Consider the following 18,826-nt stretch of genomic DNA (forward strand, 5'->3'; position numbering starts at 1 on the left):
TGTTCTGTTTTGCTTTTTTCCATGCTTTTTAATTAGGGTGACAGGGTGATGCAACAAACCCACTTACTAGTGCAGACAGTTGCAACCTCCATCTCAAGTAAATTGCCTGCCTCAAGCTGAAGCTATGGGAGAAGGGAGTATATTTTATACCTTAGCTTTCTGAGATTCTAAGACAAAAGAAGTTCTGTCATGCCACACCATGCAACTGGTCACAAAACAGCACACAGAACATGATCCAACTTTCACAGAGGAGGCAAACCATACAACTGAGAAATGGGCAAATGTCCAGTAGCCTTCTTGCGTGATCAGAAAAAGCATGCTTCCATTGCATATTATCTTTTTCAAATTTGATTATGTTTATAACCATGCAGAGTCTTCTCTTAATCAGAGCTGTCAAAATAAGAGTGGAATTTTGCCACTTGCTGTGGACATGCAAAACAAACAAAAAAACCCCTAGATACTTCAGAAAGAACCTTGGTGTGCTTTTGAGAAACAGGGCTGAAACTGGTCCTGATCTGATGCACTGCCTAATAGATCCTGATCCTTGTTGAACCAGAAGGCAGTTTGATCAGGGCTTATATGCCTTAGCCTGTACACCATGGTAGGATCTCTGGCCTCTGTTTTGAACATTCTAGGTGTACTATTCCTTTGTGCAAGCTGTGAAGATTGCCGTCTGGAGCAGAAATTTTATAATGTATCCAAAGAAGAGGTGATTTATTCAGAATATTCCTGTAGTGTTTAACATCTATGAACCCTTTGTGCATTTCTCAGAGATACTGATGGTGCAGTGGGTAGTATGAAAAGCCTGCTGTCATGCACATGCAGTCAGTCGTTTTTAGCCTTCCAAATCAGGGTGAAGTGGAAAAAAAAATCTAAGCATCTACTTTTTGTCAAGCCTGCTTGCTAGAGCCTGTTCTCAACTGCTATGATTGCTGCTAGGAATCCCAAACAAAAATCCTTTTCAACCATTGGAATGGGAACTTTGTTATCTTAAACCTGTATTTCTTGACTTCCATACTAACCTGAGAAAGGAACTTAGCATGATGGAGCTTTGTGGGTTGGCATAAGGAGGCAGCCACAGTAACGCTTTAAATTAAACTTGCAGTGACTGTCACTTCTTGACAATGGTGTGCTTTGCACCTTGTTTTTCTTTTCAGTTTTCCTTTCTGTTTGGGATTGATTTTTAATAATGTTTGCTTTGTCATGAGCAAATCTGCAGGCAAAGCCTAGAGGGAGGTGCACAGAAAAATCTATGTGCATGCTCTTGCTTTGGGTATCTCACAGGACACAGCCTTCCACTTGCATGTATTTTTATGATAACCTGGAAAGCTATTCCACACTAAGGGCTCATCCAGACTGCCTTTTGTGCTGTGTTTCTAGACACAGGTCGGGGTTTTAAAGCTCTGTGTCCAAGTGTTGTTTTTTTGCCAAAGCACTTTCCCCAGGGAAATCTGTTTTACTGCTGAATTGGAGAAAATGGCAATTGGATTCTCTGTAGATTTGCTCAGATTCAGGAATAAAACATGGGTTTCCCTGAGGAAAGTGCTGGGACCAAAAACAAAACAAAACCCCACAACACAGAGCTTTAAAGTGTGTGCCCGTGTCTGGAAAGCACAGCTCAAAAGGAAATCAGATGAGCCTTAAGAGACCAAGGTTCCTTTTCAGTGTATGAACAGTGCCAATCAAATGCTAAACATGCCCTGGGAATAATTTCCCATAACAGAAGGCTTAAAGGGGGCTAAGTGAGTATCCTTCCTCAAAGAATTATCACATGCAAAATTACACCTTTTAGGTGTAATCTTACACATTTCCCTGCATAAATTTCTCCTGGGAAGAGAGGTGTTTTTGAATATATCATATGATCAGTAGGACTCGTGAGGTTTAAATTTTGCTCCTGAAATGAAGATCCGCCTGAGGTTTTATAGAATATAAATACAGTATAAGGTTTAGAAGGGATTCCTGCGTTTTGTAGTGATACGAAATAACTGAATTAGGCTTGTACATCAGTAACAGCTTCAACAAGACATGGAGAATTCCACATGATGCACTATTTTACAGGCGGAAAATCTGTTGCAGAGTTTCAGATCCATACTTATGATAGAATTGGTGCTGCTAGCTAAGGACCTTGTGAAGGATGCAGTGGGTAAATCATTCTGTTAAAACGAAAAGCAAATCAAAATATCATTCCAGAGGGTCTTTAATTCTTGTAATTTGAAGGTCCTTGTTTAATAACTCAGTATTTGGATTTAGCAATGCCAGGGCTTAATAGCCCTTTTGAGTGCCAGCAACTGAAAGAGAAAGTGACATTTCTTCCCTTACATACCTGGAATTGTTTATACAACCAATGGGGCAAACTGTGATTGGAGTTATGAATGAAGGCTTGTTATAACAATGAGATCAGAGAAAATGGTCACAGATTCCCTTTCCAGCTGTTGTCTTCAAAATATCCCAAGAGCTGCTGGTACTTATCTCTAAACTGGAAACAGCAATTAAGTTGTGCCAGCAATTATGAGGAGTCAATTGCAGATTATGTATAAACAGTGCACACACATCAGCTGCGTCCCTCTGACTTGTTATATACATCATTAGTGAGCAGAGATCTCCAGTAAGCGAAGCTGACCACCCGCTTTCCTGAGAAGAGTGAAGGAACACAAAAAGGATACAGAGGATGAATTAAACAAAGGATGCTGTACTGTAACCCACAGCTTTGGAGCTGTTAACAACAGTAAATAAGTCGACAGTTGTGCTTCTTCAAAGTATATGCCAAGAACTGTCTGCGTCCAAGTAAGCACTTGAGGAAGCTTATAAACACATGATTTTAAATCTACAGCTATATGTCTTAAGAGTTTCTAGTGTGAGTAAGGTAAAGGGGACCCCTGACCATTAGGTCCAGTCATGACCGACTCGGGTTGCGGCACTCATCTCGCTTTATTGGCTGAGGGAGCCGGCGTACAGCTTCCGGGTCATGTGGCCAGCATGACTAAGCCGCTTCTGGTGAACCAGAGCAGCACACAGAAACGCTGGGTGGGCAGCAGCAGGGACCGAGCAACAGGAGCTCACCCCGTCGCGGGGATTCGAACCACCGACCTTCTGATAGGCAAGTCCTAGGCTCTGTGGTTTAACCCACAGTGCCACCCACATCCCTCTGATGAAAATAGGGACATCCTATTCCATAATAATAAGAAGGACTTTACTATTTATACCCCACCCATATGACTGGGTTGCCACGCTGCGTGGCTTCCAGCATCTAGATAAACATAGTGAAACATTAAACATTTTTTAAAAAATCCTTCCCAATACAGGAGTTGGATAACTCCATACCCTCCAGCATTTCTCTGATGAAGATAGGAACATCCTACCATATGCTCCAACATTTATCGAATGGAAATAGGAATGTCCTAAGAAAAACCTCAGTGCCTAGGACTTGCCGATCGTAAGGTCGGCGGTTCGAATCCCCGCGGCGGGGTGAGCTCCCGTCATTCGGTCCCAGCTCCTGTCAACCTAGCAGTTCGAAAGCACTCCTAAGTGCAAGTAGATAAATAGGGACCGCTTTATAGCGGGAAGGTAAACAGCGTTTCCGTGTGTGGTGCTGGCGCTGGCTCACCAGATGCAGCTTCGTCACATTGGCCACGTGACCCGGAAGTGTCTTCGGACAGCGCCGGCTCCCAGCCTCTTGAGCGAGATGGGCGCGCAACCCTAGAGTTGGTCACGACTGGCCTTCGGGCAGGGGTACCTTTACCTTTAAGAAAAAGCAGGGCATTCTTTCAAGGAGTTAAATCACCCCTGGGATGCATTGAGATGAAGGGTGGGTTATAAATATTATTCTTAACAAAATAGAATAAAATATGAGGGGGAAATGTGAAGGATGTTTCTGGACAAAATTCAAATTTAAGCAGCAGCAGTGATTGTGATTCTTTAGCTAGACCAGATTTGCTTGTGGTCAAAAGAAAAGCAAAAGAGATGTGTGTTGTTACCTATACACTGCTTTCTGGTGCTTATCTGATCTGGGTGATACAGACATACTTGAAGACTGTGATATGGGTCACATCCACAACACAGAAAGTGCGCAGTGTGTAAGCAGAATATTTTCCCAGTAGACACTCATACAAGGCTTTGTCAATAGCTGCCTATGTCCTATTTCATGTGATATGCTGCCACCTGCAGGAGGCTTGCACACATCTGTCTTATTATTGGTTGTATATTTAAGGGTCAGGGTACGGCCAGAGACTCATGCAGCTTGGTAGTCGCTTCATGGAATGTCAGCATTTGCTTGCAGGTGAAGCCAGTGCATGTCAGAAGGGTAGAGAAATCATATTGAACTCTGGGGAACTTACATCAGAGTAGACACATATAGGATTCTTCTGCTGTTCTTGCTAGGCTGCCTATTGTTTCCCCACCCCCTCTCTGCTTCGTTCTTTCACTATTCCCAGCCTATAGGAAACGGGGGATGCACTAGAATGGATTGATAGCTATGAATTCCATGCAAAAATGCAAGAACAGCTGGGAAATGTAAGATGCTGCCTTATACTGCAGTGGTTCTCCAGGGTTTCAGGCAGGGGACATTCCCAGCGCTACCTAGAGATACTGGGGATTGAACCTGGGACCTTCTGTATGTAAAACACCACTGAGCTGTGGCCCATAAACTAGATGGACTGGAGGAGGTTTAGGCAGGGAGATGCAGACGAGGGTTTGATGATAAATTATTGTTTAAATGATCGTATAAGTAGTTGCATTGGCTTGTCAATTACATGGAAGAGCTTGTGTAGTTCAAGAACTATGTATTTGTGCAGTTATTTGAACTTAAAACATTTACTGCTATTCTTGTTCTGAGCATTGTATATCAACAAACCAGTCAATTTGTTTCATTTACAGTCATGAGTCTGTGAACATTTACTGTTATTCTTGTTCTGGGCATTGCATATCAACAAACCAGTTAATTTGTTTCACTTACAGTCATGAGTCTGTGATTCTTGTCCTGGATTCAGTTTTATCTACTGGGGTTCACATATGGACCAAAATGAATCCTGATTTGGGACTTCCGGGGTGGCGCCATCGGCAATGGCGGACTCCCTCTGAACTGGAGGGACTAGCTCTGCATGAAACGGGTCTTTTCCGCTACGGCGAAGCGGGGACCCTGCTAAAAATCACAAGCGGATGAAGCCTGTGACCATGGGACTCGGCGGGCACCCTTAGCGCCCCCCAACCCGCAAAGGAACCCACTAACGGGCTCCGAAGTGAAGAGGGGGAAGTGGCGCAGTGCTGTGAGTCAACTGCTATTTCCGTGGAGCGAAGCCGCACAGCCGTTGCCGGAGAGCGCTGCCTTTTTCCTGGGACAATTTGGCTTTAAAGGAACAAATATTGACAAAATATCTCAAAAAAGATACTTTGTTGCAAGAACAAATAGAAGTTCTCCCCCTAGAGGGAGACTGTGAAACTGTAACTAATTCCAGGGAGCTTGCAGCTGTCTCAGATTACAATCGTGGGAATGGACTTGTGACCTTGTAGGACAATGTATTCAGAGGCTCTGTTGTGTGCTCTCTGTAAAACAAGTGCCCTACTGGAACAGTTAAGTGAGAAGATGGATTTGATGACTAATGCGGCCAGAATTTTTGAACAGGCAGTGGGAAACTATGTGGAGCCCACCCAGGAATTAGATCAGGAGTGTGTCCTGACAGAGCAGATGAGAGAAGAGGATGTTGCTGAATCTTGGGCGCCAGAGATAGAGGGAGCTGCGGCCTTGCAGGAACAAGAGTTTTTGGACTTGACAAATGAACTCGGAAAAAGCCAGATTTGGAAAGATAAAGTTTGGATTGGTTTGGAAATGGGGGGTTGGATAGACCCCCCTATGCAGGGATGTTTGGACTTTCCGAGTCTGGCAATGGGCCGTGAGATGCTTGGAGCTGTAGGGGCTCTCAATTTTGGAGGGATTCTGAAACATCATCTTAAATACCACATGGAGTTGAGTCTGGACTATGGAAAAGGGGCTGATTTGTTGAAAAGGGTCAAAAACATCACCAAGCTGGAGTTCCCACGAGTGAAATGAGAATATGAAGAGCTGCGGAAGGGACATGGAAGAGATTTAAGGGCCTCGGATATAAGGTTACCAGGTTAATGCGCTAGATCGATGGGATAAAAAGGACTGACAAAACCCGGGACCAGGAGGAAGGGACGCTGGATGAAGATTGGATTGTTTTTATTTCTCTTTTTATTACCAGGATTGTTTTATAAAATTGATGAATGTTAGAAAAATGTTGGAACGAAATTACTTGGCTCTAGCAAAAATGTTTAAAGAATTAGGTAAGAATATTATGGTTGTGAGAAGTCGGTAAAAATAAGATTTAAGTTTTAAGGTTTTAAGGTTTTCTATAAGATAAGATGAAAATAGATTAAGGTGATGTAATGACAGAATACTATGAAATATGGAAAGGATTTGCTGCGATAATTATTAACCAGGATACAAAAAAAGGGAGGAGGAGGAGGTCAAAGAAAGAAGGTAATGAGAGTTGAGGATTTGAGAATGATGGATTTATTTTTGTCTGTTTGCGGTGTATTTTTGTTTTTTGAATTTGTATTGTTTGATGTGGTTTGTTTTTTCTTTGTTTTTTCCTTTTTCTTTTTCTGCTTTGTTTTTTCTTTGTAATTTCAAAAAATTTCAATAAATATCTGTCAGGGGTTCAGGAGCAGAGGCAAGGGCAAGGGAGGAAACAGAGAGCGAGGGGGAGGAGGCAGAAGAAAAGATGAGTGATGACGACGACCCGAGATCTCCGAGTCTTTCCAGTGAATCAGAAGATTCACAGAAAGGAGCACCAGTGGTCAGGGCAAGGGGGGAGCCTAGGGGGACACCCCAGGAAGATAGAGCCAGAGGGGACTCAGAGGAGAGCAGTTGGAAATCGGGACCAGCGTCACAGCCAGAGAGCAGGGAAGAGGAAGAGCGCCAGAGATCAAGCGCTGGCAGCTCGCAACAGGGGGGAGGGCACGAGTCAGGAGTGGCCACACCTCCATCGGGGAGCGAAGAAACGGTCAGACGGAAAGTGGAAGGTTGGGCGCGCGCGCCAAGTTCAAATGCACAGGAAAGTGACGCAGTAGGCAGCCAGGAAAGGGAGCCAGGTCCTAAAGCCCGGCGCAAGGAGACAGGGAGTTCCGGGGGGTCGGCGTCAGAAGAATCCCGGAAGGAAGAGACCCCGGGGGGCAGAGGGACCCAGAGGAGAGCAGTCAGGCGGAAAAGGTGGAGCAGGGCTAGGATATTAAGTTGGTGCACAAGGGGCGGAGACTCAGACGGAGCTTCGCCGATCTAGCCATTAGACGTAGAGTTGCACGCAGCAGCTTGGGAATGGAAACTGTAACTCAATAAAGACTTTTACTTCATGACCGCTGGCTAGCGTGATCCTCTGTGAGCTAGGATCTTGAAGCAGCTCTGACAATATCATATAAAAAACAAAACAAAATGAATCCTGATTTTTCTATCTAGCTTCACTCACATATACAAAAAAATATATAGCTGTAGCATCCTACCATACCTAATGTAAAGCTCCCCTGATTTCATTGCACAGTAAGTGGGTCTTGAAATTTCCTACTTTGTTTAGAGAAGGGCACTTGGGCACTATCCATACCACCTCCCTCCCTCCCTCCCTCTCTCTCACACACACATGCACACACACACACACACACACACACACACCCAACATGGACATACACTCCTTTAACCATATGTTTCTTGTTCTGTTTGCATCTCAGATCTGAGAGCATTACAGTGCCCATCCGTGCAGTGCACCTTTAAAAGTGGTCCCTGGGTATATTACAAACTATATATAGAATATCATTTCACCTCCACTGCAATGCAGTCAGGCCAGAAGTAGAACACCGCTATCTAGCCCAACACTTAGGAGAAGCAGAAAATACTGCAAAGATATATTCTTGATCATGGTTTTAGAGAAGCTGTCCTTGTTGCTGTTGCTGCTACATATTTCTTAATTTCCCTTCAACAGCCAGTCTTAGGATGGGTTGCAATTTGTAAAGACACAATTAAAACAGCAATAAAAATAAACAACCCCATGCATAACCTTAAAACAGTAATTCCATAGTGATCTGTATTAGAATTCAGCCAGGATTCCTTACACTTATGAATCAAATGTTGAGCATTAATTTCATGTGCAGACTGTAAAGCAGGGGTAGCCAATGTGCCCTTCAGATGTTTAGAGGTGCTCATCAGCCCCAGCCATCAGGTCCAAAGCTAGAACTGGAGCTGTGGTCACTAATGTGTTGGCTACCCCTGCTCTACAGTAGGTCCCTAAGGGCATTTTCTCATCTGTAAATACAATTGGCTTGGGTGAGAGGAACTGAGCACAGCCACCAGCTCTCATCACATGATCAGGGCATGTAATCATACATAAGAGACTCGGCAAAGGATCTGCTATTTTTTTTTCCAGATTCAGGGTGCTAGTCCTCATGGTAATATAGACTGCACTCCATAAATGGAGAAGTTGACCTTTCAGTACACAAAGAGAGCTGTTCTGAGCTGATGTTACATATATACATCATTTTATTTGAATTCCGCCTTTCCATAGTTAAAACCATGCTCAAGTTGGCTTAGAACATGAAAAAAAATTTGCATAGTTACAAATATAACCATAGTAGTAAAAAACTACTGTATGAAGGTATTTGTTCACTAGTCAGCATACCATGAAAACATGATTAGGTCCTACAAAGTCAATTCACATTGTTCTAGAGTAGCTGACATGAGTAGACTGATCCTATGCATTTCACTCAGAGATACATCCAACTCTGTTCTGTGGTGGTTTACTCCCAAGTGTCTGCCACAGAAATTTTGGTTCTGTTGATAGGGAAATTGCCAACACTGTTAAGAATATAGAAATTCATCATTTCTGGCCCTCAGCCAAGCTGCCTGGGACTAATGAGAGCCAGAGTTCCCCATCCCGGTCCTACATCTGTTTCACTTTTGCCCCTTTTTTCACTCCATCCCAGTTATGAGAAATCAAGGACCAGTTGCTCTTTTGTGCTACTGTGGAGAAGACAGGAGCAAAGGAGCTCAAACTGCAATTAAACATCGGAAGTGAGATGTTAAGAAGAGCCTTCCAATTGCGAGAGAGGCAAAGCATGGGGATATTTCAGTTGAGATGTGACAGACAGCTACTGCTTGTTGGAAGTCACTGTTGTAGGTGAATATTTGCTTTGAAATTTGGGAGAGAGCAAGAGAGAGATCAGGGCTGCAGGGATAAGGACCCTGTGGTCCTCCAGATGTTGGACTGCAACTCTCTTCCTGTGCTGTCTTGGCACTGATGGGAGTCCAACCGCACTTAGAAGGCCACAAAGTCCCCCCGTCTGCTGTACTCAGTGTCGCATGGGAACTTTGCAGTTGCCCATTGTTGGAGGAAACATGCTTTGGAGTAGAGGGCATCACAAATATTTATTTTGTATTTTTTTAAATGATATTTATTGAAACGGGCATCACAAATATTTAAAAGACCTGGGCCACAAGCCCATTGGATATAAATCTGCTTGAAATGTGCATAGGTTTTTATATCTGTATCTATAGCTATATATAAAAATAGAATGACTATATAAATTTAATAAATAATAATAATATTTAGATTTCACAAATCAATGCAAAACTAACCGTTAAATAGAGTGTATGGAGTTTGGCGAGATGAACCTTGAGATACCTTCCAACTCTACCATTCTATGATACACAGAGCCTGTTTTTCTCACCACTGAGCTATTTCCCCCACTTGCCGCTGTCCACAGTTCATCTGCTCCCAGTATCTTGAACACTGAAAACAAGGCTGGTACAAACTAAGCCGTACCTGAGACACGTCGCTTTCCACCATCCAAGGCCTTTGGCTGCAAGGAGAGCTTTTGCAGGAGTCTTGCTTCTGGCAAACAGTTGGACCAGATGACCTTAGGGCTAAATCACGCTTACGTGGTTCTGCACAGTATTTCAGCACTTTTTCCTTTATTTCAGGAAAACCTACAAAGTAATTTAAACGTTTAATGTAAACAGATCTACGAATGCCACCAACAGGCCCCCCCCTTAGAAAAAATCTCTGTGTGTGACGTCTAAATTTTATTTTATACTTTTTGAATCTGCTGCTCGGAAACTCTTGGGAAAGAAATAGCTTAATTAAACTGGGAATATATTAAACTAGCTAACAAACCTCCCCGATTCCTTCGGCTCCCGCCCATTCCTCTCTGTTTAGCAAGGGCGAGGGGGGAGGGAGCGCGCGGAGTCATAATTCGCGCGGCGCCGCGAGTCCCGGAACGGCGGAGGGCGGTCGCCCCCGTTGCGTAGCAACCACAAACGCCGGCTCGCAATCAGCCGGCAGCCGGCGAGGTAAACAAAAGCACACGAGCAGTTCTCGAAGCCAATCCGGGAACGAGAAGGTTTGTGAGGCAACCAATGGAACGCAAGGATTCGAACGGGGCCGGATTGTCCGCGGCGGAGGCGGCTTCTTTTCCGAGCTTCGGCGGGGAGCTGCTCGTCAGTCCGTCGCTCGCCCGAGCTGCGAGCTGCGCTGGGGGCGGGTGCTGCTTAGGCTGAGGGGAGCTTTGAAAAAGCCCTTTAAATAGGGGTGGTCGTTTTGAGGGGGGCGGGTAGGAAAAGGATAGGCAAAAAGAGCAAAAAGATAAAGCGAGATAGAGGCGCTGCTCATCCCTTTATGGCGCGAGCCTGCTCACTTTTAGGAATGGGCTTACAATAAATTGGGCTTAAATATATATATATATATACTCCAGACAGATATTCCTTGTTTTAAAAAAAGGGAAGAGCTTTTATTTATTGAACTGCCTTCCCATCCCAGCGTTATATTTTCATAGGAGTTAATAAAAGATTGGGACCGGGGTTTTTTTTTTTGTTATTTCTTAAAAGAAGATTTTATTTTATTTTTCTTAAATAAGGCAGCTGGCGATTGTCGCAAAGCAAAGGGTGGGTCGAAAGGGGTGCAGACATGTCTCTGAAAGTCACCTTGTACGAGTTGGCGGACATCTCCATAGGGACTCCCGAAGTTGGCCATGTCAATTTCAATGCCCTCCACACCCTCCTCCATGCCATCCTCAGGTACCTCAAAATCCAGGATGCCATGACGGAGGTCAAGGTGGATCGGGGCCCGCCACCCAAGCCAGACATGCCGGTGGCTATTGAGACGGGGGTTGGGGAGATACTGTCCGATGAAGAGTTACTGAAGGGTAAGGATGGCAGGGCAGGCAAGGAGGGCCAGGAAGGCAGGGCAGGCAAGGAAGGCAGGGCAGGCAAGGAAGGCTTGAAGGGCAAGGAAGGCAAGGAAGGCCTGGAGGGCAAGGAAGGCAAGGAAGGCCTGGAGGGCAAGGAAGGCAAGGAAGGCCTGGAGGGCAAGGAAGGCAAAGAAGGCAGGCCCAGGAAGGAAAAGGGGGTTTCAGACAAAGACATAGAATCTCGCCTTGACGACTTGGAAAATAAAATGTTCGCGCTGCAGGCTAACCTCCAAGGGATGGCAGATCAGGTGCAAGGGGTGGAAGATCAGGTCCAAGGAATGCAAGATCAAGTGCAGGGAGTCCAGGGGAAAGTGCAGGGGTTGGGAAAGCGGGTCAAAGGGTTTGAACAGCAAATGTCTGGCCTAGAGAAGCTGCCTTCTGGTACCGACTTGATGGATAAAGCCAGGAGTGGCTCTGTGGCCGATCTATGGCAAGCGATGCAGTTGCAGAAGAAAGTTGAAGCCAACGAAGAGGGCATCAACAAGGTATGTGAACGATTAAAAAAACACACCCAGATTGTAGAAATTTCAGGGGCATGCAAAGGTTACATCAGAATTGAGTTAAGAGTGCCCTTTATAGCGATTGCGAACAATATTAATTTTAGACTAGTTTTTGAAGGAGGCATGATGGGCATGCGGACTGTTTTGGTTTGGTTTTTTTTCCTTTAAAGGCCTAGCTCGCTGCAGGGATACGGTACAGCAAGCTGTCAATCATTCCTTTCTGAAAGTTTCACCCCGCTCCAAAGATGTTTAACTGTCAACTTGTGTTGGAGTGAAGAGACAAAGAGAACTATTATGCATTGTTATGTTGTGTTGGCAAACACCATAAACTGCTGCACCGTGATTCTAGATCTGTTGTGCAGATCTCGGCAGTACCTGAAGCTTCACACGTATTCCTCCGTGGAGGTGATGCCTCCTGGAATTATGAACAGAAGCATAAATAAATGTTTCCCCATGGAATCATTTAGTAACCCTTAAGAAAATGCACCAAGTATGCACTTGGTATTTACATCTAGGTACCTTGTCAATACAAGCTTCACCTTCAAATTTCCAGAATTAGTATTAATTCCTGTTTTACGTTTTTGACTTAAGAGTTTGAATACTCTTTCAAGCGACTGATTATTAAAATGTTGGTTCATACATTTCAAAAACAGTGCATGCCAAAGCTTTTGTTACTTGTAGTGCTTCGTAAAGTCATTGGCAACAGAGAAATCATTGTTTTGCTAAAGTTCTGAGAAATTCAGAGGATTTGCTAAGTTACACCAGACAGGCATTGATTTACCTGTCAAAGGAGCACTGGGACTGGCTAAAGTGGAAAGCTGGATGGATGCCAGTAACACTGTGTGCCCCCACCCTCTGCCCTGAACATCTTTCCCTGCATTAGAATTGGTGAACCAAAGGCAGCACAGTTTGTGAACTGTAAGGTATGCTATGCCAAGATTGTCTCCCAGCAGAGCTAAGCTTTGCAACAGGCAACTGCAGGAGCAGTTGAAATATCTTGCATTCCTTAAGTTTCCATTAGTTCTAGATGCTCCAGTGAGCTGGACATGTAGAGACTCATCTCTTGCTATTTAGAAGCTGGCTTATTCTGGCTTGTGCTGAGACCCCAGCTGGGTGGGCAGGAGTCCGTTCCCTGTATTCCGTGCATAGGAATAACATTAAATAGAGCAGAGACATGGAATATTTTTCAGCCTGAGGGCCACATTCCTATCTGGGTAGTCTTCCAGGAGCCACATGCCACTAGTGGATGGGACCAGTCCAGAACAAAATGTTGGTGGAGCAATTACAGTGGTACCTCGGGTTACATATGCTTCAGGTTACATACGCTTCAGTTTACAGACTCCGCTAACCCAGAAATATTACCTCGGGTTAAGAACTTTGCTTCAGGATGAGAACAGAAATCGTGCAGTGGCAGCGCAGAGGGAGGCCCCATAGCTAAAGTGGTGCTTCAAGTTAAAAACAGTTTCAGGTTAAGAACAGACCTCCAGAACAAATTAAGTTCTTAACCCAAGGTACCACTGCAATGTAAATCTCATCTTTGTACAGTAGACTAGTTTGTACACATGCTCCCACACTCTTCTCTATCCCCTCTATCTAGGCAAGCAAGAGGCATTATCAGAGTTCAAGGATACAGACCAGCAAGGCAAAAACAGTCAAGGAAGGAGCACAGCAGGGGCAGGGAGGGTTGGGGCCTAGGGAGAAAGGGTGTGGCATGGAGAGAGTCCTGAGGACCAGACAGTGAATTCTAGAAGGCCACATTTGGTCCCTGAAACTGAGCTTTTCCACCTCTGTGGCAGAGTGAGGGAGCTTTTGGGGGCAGTAACGGCACCCCCCCCCCAGTCCTGCCATGCAGTCTGTCCTGTGCCCCCTAAGCTAACCTGCTGCTCTCAGGATGCTGCTGCTTTCTCTGTCAACCAGCACTGGAGTAAGTTTCAGTTGCCAGTTGAATGGCCTTTTGTATGTGGAAAAGGGGAGCACCATCTTCTCCCTCACCTCACACAACAAAATGTCTTGGCCTGGCTTTGGCCTGTTAGTTCTAGCCATCTCTTGATGCACACACCAGGATGTTTTAAATCAGGCAGCCTTCCAGTTAGTTAGGTCTGGTTATCGTCTGTATAGTGCTGATAACAAATTAATATGAATGCAGTTTTGGTAGGAGAGGTGGTGTGTGTGTGTGTGTGTGTGTGTGTGTGTGTGTGATGAGCTCCAATCCCCGCTGGGAGCACTGAAGGCTCCACTTTCCGTTTTCGCCATCTGGGACTGAATTCCAGTCCTTCTGGACACAGACATACACTCATATACAGACATTTGCGAGTGAGTGAGGTGGTTTCCATCTCTACTATCCGCCACTATGGGGCCTTCTGAGGACCATCTTTCCCTGAAGGGAGGAGAGACTAAAGACAAACTGGCCTGGAGAGCTGCCTACATACAACCTGGTTCCCAGTATTGGAGTTGAGGTGACCTCTCCCTCCCTTAACCGCCACCCCAGGGCTACTCAAAGAACCTCTTTACCTGTGGGAAGGGGAGATGTAGCTTTCAAAAAATTCCCCTAATGTAGATTATCTTGGCTGGCTTATTCTATAGATTTAATTGCTGCCTCTTGTTTTAAGATTTTAATGTAAACTGCTTTGTGAGAGTCAATTGAAAAGTGGTATATTAAATTGAATTAATCAGCGTATAAAATATTTATCAGATTTCTATGTTTCATTAGATAAGAAGAACAGGAGCATTTTGCAGTATAGAGTCCCCCCAGACAACATGCCCCTACTAGTCTATGAGGGGAGCTATAGCAATAAGTACATGCTCATAAGTATTCCAGATTCAGAGTGGATAGTGATGACAGGGCAAGCTCTGTGTGAAACTGCCTATGAGTTAATGAGCAGCAAATTGTTATGTCCAGTAGCATCTGGCAAAGGCCTGGGACAAGTCTATACTTGAATTCTTAGTGAGATAGCTGCTATTCTGATTTTCAACTAACCTCCTGGTGTCTAGTGCATTGAAGAGGGTGGTAGGAAATGTAATCATTTAGTGAATTTGAACTACTATTTCCTGGTTCCTATTTGGGGAGGCTTCCACAACAAAGCAAGACAGAGACTTGATTATTTCCTTTAGTAGATGATTCATTGCCTAGGCCTTATCAGATTAGTCAAGACAACCAATACCAGGACATAAAAGCTCCTCACCGTGGACTTGTGTGTGAATGAACTTGAGGGACATTAATGACAGCACATATTGCAAGCACATTTTATGGTGGGTTTGTTTTTGTAGCCAACAGGAGAACTAGAAACTTACTTTGAGAATGTTGCCTTTATTCTGTTCATGTCCTGGTGAGCAAGGTAGCAGACTATTTCCCCCCCCACCATCCACATAATCCTACTGGAATCTTAAGACTGCTCTGTTGGGTTTTCTTCTGGCTCCAAACCAACTTTCTAAGAATCACCATGCATCTCCTGTGGTGCAAGTGAAAGCTATGCTGTTTTCCTTATGCATGGCTTTAAGTACATAGGGAATAGCTACCGTAAATGTGACTCTTCATAACACCAGAATCAAGAGGCGCATACAACTTGAGGCAGGTAAACTATTTAGGGAGGAAGCAGGGTTGAAGAAAACCAGTACAGTGGTACCTCAGGTTAAGTACTTAATTCGTTCCAGAGGTCCGTACTTAACCTGAAACTGTTCTTAACTTGAAGCACCACTTTATAACAACAACAACAACAACAACAACAATTTATTATTTAGACCCCGCCCATCTGGCTGAGTTTCCCCAGCCATTCTGGGCAGCTCCCAATTAAGTATTAAAAACAATACAGCGTTAAATATTAAAAACTTCCCTGAACAGGGCTTCCTTCAGATGTCTTTTAAAGATAGGATAGCTACTTATTTCCTTCACATCTGAAGGGAGGGTGTTCCACAGGGTGGGCGCCACTACCGAGAAGGCCCTCTGTCTGGTTCCCTGTAACCTTACTTCTCGCAATGAGGGAACCGCCAGAAGGCCCTCGGCGCTGGATCTCAGTGTGCGGGCTGAACGATGGGGGATGGAGACGCTCCTTCAGGTATTCAGGACTGAGGCCGTTTAGGGCTTTAAAGGTCAGCACCAACACTTTGAATTGTGCTCGGAAACGTACTGGGAGCCAATGCAGATCTCTCAGAACCGGTGTTATGTGGTCCCGGTGGCCACTCCCAGTCACCAGTCTAGATGCCGCATTCTGGATTAATTGCAGTTTCCGGGTCACCTTCAAAGGTAGCCCCACGTAGAGCACGTTGCAGTAGTCCAAGCGGGAGATAACTAGAGCATGTACCACTCTGGTGAGACAGTCCGCGGGCAGGTAGGGTCTGCGTACCAAGTGGAGCTGGTAAACAGCTGCCCTGGACACAGAATTAACCTGCGCCTCCATGGACAGCTGTGAGTCCAAAATGACTCCCAGGCTGCGCACCTGGTCCTTCAGGGGCACAGTTACCCCATTCAGGACCAGGAAATCCCCCACACCCGCCTGTCCCCCCAAAACAGTCTTGTCAGGATTCAACCTCAATCTTTATCTAATGGGGCCTCCTGCTGCTGTCGCGCCGCCGGAGCACGATTTCTGTTCTCATCCTGAAGCAAAGTTCTTAACCTGAAGCACTATTTCTGGGTTAGCAGAGTCTGTAACCTGCAGCGTATGTAACCTGAAGCGTATGTAACCTGAGGTACCACTGTATCTTTATTCCACAACCATCACATCATCCCTATGAGGCTATTAAGCTATTTAGGGAAAGTGTAGCAGTCCTGCTGGAAAGCTGTCCTGGTTCTAGGTTTTATTTTTGGAAGGGCTTGGGCAAGATCTCTGACGGCACCCACTTCCTTCTTATCACTGCCCATTCACTTGTCTCTTCCTCCAGACCTAATCTGCACCACTTCCCAGAGGGACAAGAGAAAGCTTGTGGAAGTTACTGCTCCTTCTCCTTACTTTACTCACTTGGAGAGCAAGGCTGAATGGGCAGCAGTGGCCAGGACCAGACGGCTCCAGAGTATAGTCAGATGTCTAATGCCAATCCCCTATGTTAATCCTGGAGTACAGATCTAGTCGGGTGTTTGTGTGCAAATCTGAAGGTGCTGGGATAGGATCTGACAAGTATTATAGATAGGGTTGCCATATTTCAAAAAGTAAGAACCAGGTCCCCCTGAAAGTTGTTTTTCTACAAAAATGCCAAAGAAACACAATCTTTTTTTAATGACTTGCCAGAACAAAGCACCGCCTTTCAGAAATCCCCCTGGACGTCAATTCTGCCTTTTAAATCCCAGATGTATGGCAGCCCTATTTTAGACGCCTAAGGTGCTCCTGTGCATCAGCACTCTTTCAAAGGCAATAATATCTGAATTTCAAGATAAAGAGTTTGCACCTGCTTGAAGATAGTTGACTTTCTTATACTGAAGTTTAGAAAAATATTGTTGCCTCTGCAGAAAAGCGAATGGTTAAAACATATTGGGCATCAAAAAATTGTTGGAGGACCCCCTTGCCCTTGCTCAATATGTTCTGTCCTACCACCTTGCAGTAGGTAGTGGGCTTTTGGGGAGCTCTTTTCCTCTTTTGGATGTAGTTTATCCTGGGGAAACAGCTCCTCTCCAGCGTAGGCTGCTTAGAGTAAAGTGGGAATGGGCTCTGGAAGACCTGAAAATAGGTTTCCTCCAGCATGTCTTCTGTCTTTGGCAGTCAGAGACATTAGGAAACACATGGTAGCTTCTTGTCAGTTGGAAATTATATTTAGGCTGATATTTAGAGGAGTCCATGCATTCATTCCTTTCACTGATATTGTATCTCTTTTTGTATTCTAGGCCATATCTTTGTTGCAGGATGTCATAGATGAGGCTGGCAAAATGAAGGCAGCCACAGCCAATTTAGAGGATGAAGTACAAAAAATCAAGGATCACTTAGCATTGGTAAACTAGTCCACCCCTTATTTCCTTCTATTTAACCACTTTTCCTGTTGGGTCCACCTAACCCCTCAGAGTTCAGGAGGAAAGCAACACTGAGAGGATGAGAGGTTCAGCAGTCTGACCCACATGTTCAGTATGTTTGTCAAACTGGAACTTCGCTCCCATTTTGATTGGGGAGACCTACTGTTAAAGAAAAGGGGTGATTGTCATTGTGTATTATTTGCCCCAGGCCTAGCAATAGGTCTGGAAGTGTTGGAAGAAGCCATTCTCAGCCTTGGCAATCCAAAACTCAACCTGGCATATTCATAGCAGGCACTGGGATGCTACGCTTAATACTGTGTATTTTTGAGCAATATTGAATGCCCAGATACATCCCCAGAGGCTATCCCATGAGAGCAATTCAGGTTTCTGGGCTGTGCTTTTGTTTCTTTGTTCTCTTGGAAACGTGATGTTTGCTTCTGTCCCCAAAGGCTTGTTGGGAGGGAAAATGGCCCCCTGTGCTATGCATTTGCTGTGAACTGGGCATGCATAAAGGTGCTTGAGTTTTATTTTCCCTGCAAGGTTTTTCCCCAGGTGCTCACCTCTTGTATTCTAAAAGTGTGGGGAAAACAAGCTCACTTTTGCAGTGCTCCTTTTACAATATTAGAACATGTTTGCACTCATACATTATTCCTGAGCAGCCTGGGGAAATCCTAAATTATCTTTTCCTTCCTTTCGCAGTTGGACCCCCATGCATTTGATGATCGACTGAAGACTTGCTTAAGTGATCAGATAAGTTTGGATAATGAAGTGGTATGTTCCTACACAGCTCCCCTACAGAACACCAGTCTCCATGCAGATAGCAACCTCTTCCTGCTGTGTGCTAGTTTTGCAGAGGATCAGATGTAAATTCAGTGTCCTATCTGATTGCCATGGTCAATAGGCATTGGCAAATTCCATCCACACTGGTCCCAAGCCTACTTCCCCACCCTGCCTGTTCCAGCACATCTGCAGTGTCAGACTAGCATACAGTGTTCAATTTGTCCATAGAGGGGAACCCAGCCACTCGCTGGCACATGATTTGTTCATTTTCTGTACTCCCAGCTTTGTGCTAATGTATCAGATTCATAGCTTCAGAAGCTGCCTTGAAGATGTACCCTCACTGGTTAGTTCAAGCAGCTAATCCCCGTGT

The 18,826-nt window shown here is 44.8% G+C and overlaps 1 protein-coding gene and 1 long non-coding RNA gene across 9 annotated transcripts in view; one reads left to right on the forward strand and one right to left on the reverse strand.

The window, feature by feature from the left end:
• LOC308582404 overlaps positions 1-10,342 on the reverse strand; it is a 29,198-nt gene extending 18,856 nt beyond the window's left edge. For 3 of the 8 annotated variants that reach the window (XR_014005655.1, XR_014005657.1, XR_014005658.1), the window contains exons 1-2: positions 10,173-10,342; positions 9,822-9,985 (exon numbers count right to left, since the gene is read on the reverse strand). This is a non-coding gene — a long non-coding RNA (uncharacterized lncRNA). Of the gene's footprint in view, positions 1-1,022; positions 1,227-2,196; positions 2,632-9,821; positions 9,986-10,172 lie in introns of those variants that run through there. The other 5 variants (XR_014005661.1, XR_014005662.1, XR_014005656.1 and 2 more) reach the window with 5 other exon arrangements.
• A 306-nt stretch (positions 10,343-10,648) lies between these two features.
• The window catches only part of QRICH2 (glutamine rich 2), a 43,061-nt gene continuing 34,883 nt past the window's right edge, over positions 10,649-18,826 (forward strand). Inside the window, exons 1-3 of the mRNA XM_081185348.1 lie at positions 10,649-11,729; positions 17,554-17,658; positions 18,376-18,447. Of these exons, the coding sequence (XP_081041474.1) occupies positions 10,962-11,729; positions 17,554-17,658; positions 18,376-18,447 (945 nt within the window). The 5' untranslated portion in view covers positions 10,649-10,961. The remainder of the gene's footprint in view (positions 11,730-17,553; positions 17,659-18,375; positions 18,448-18,826) is intronic.

The sequence above is a fragment of the Podarcis bocagei genome (genome assembly GCF_964188305.1).
Source record: "Podarcis bocagei genome assembly, chromosome: 2".
NCBI classification, from domain to species: domain Eukaryota; kingdom Metazoa; phylum Chordata; class Lepidosauria; order Squamata; family Lacertidae; genus Podarcis; species Podarcis bocagei.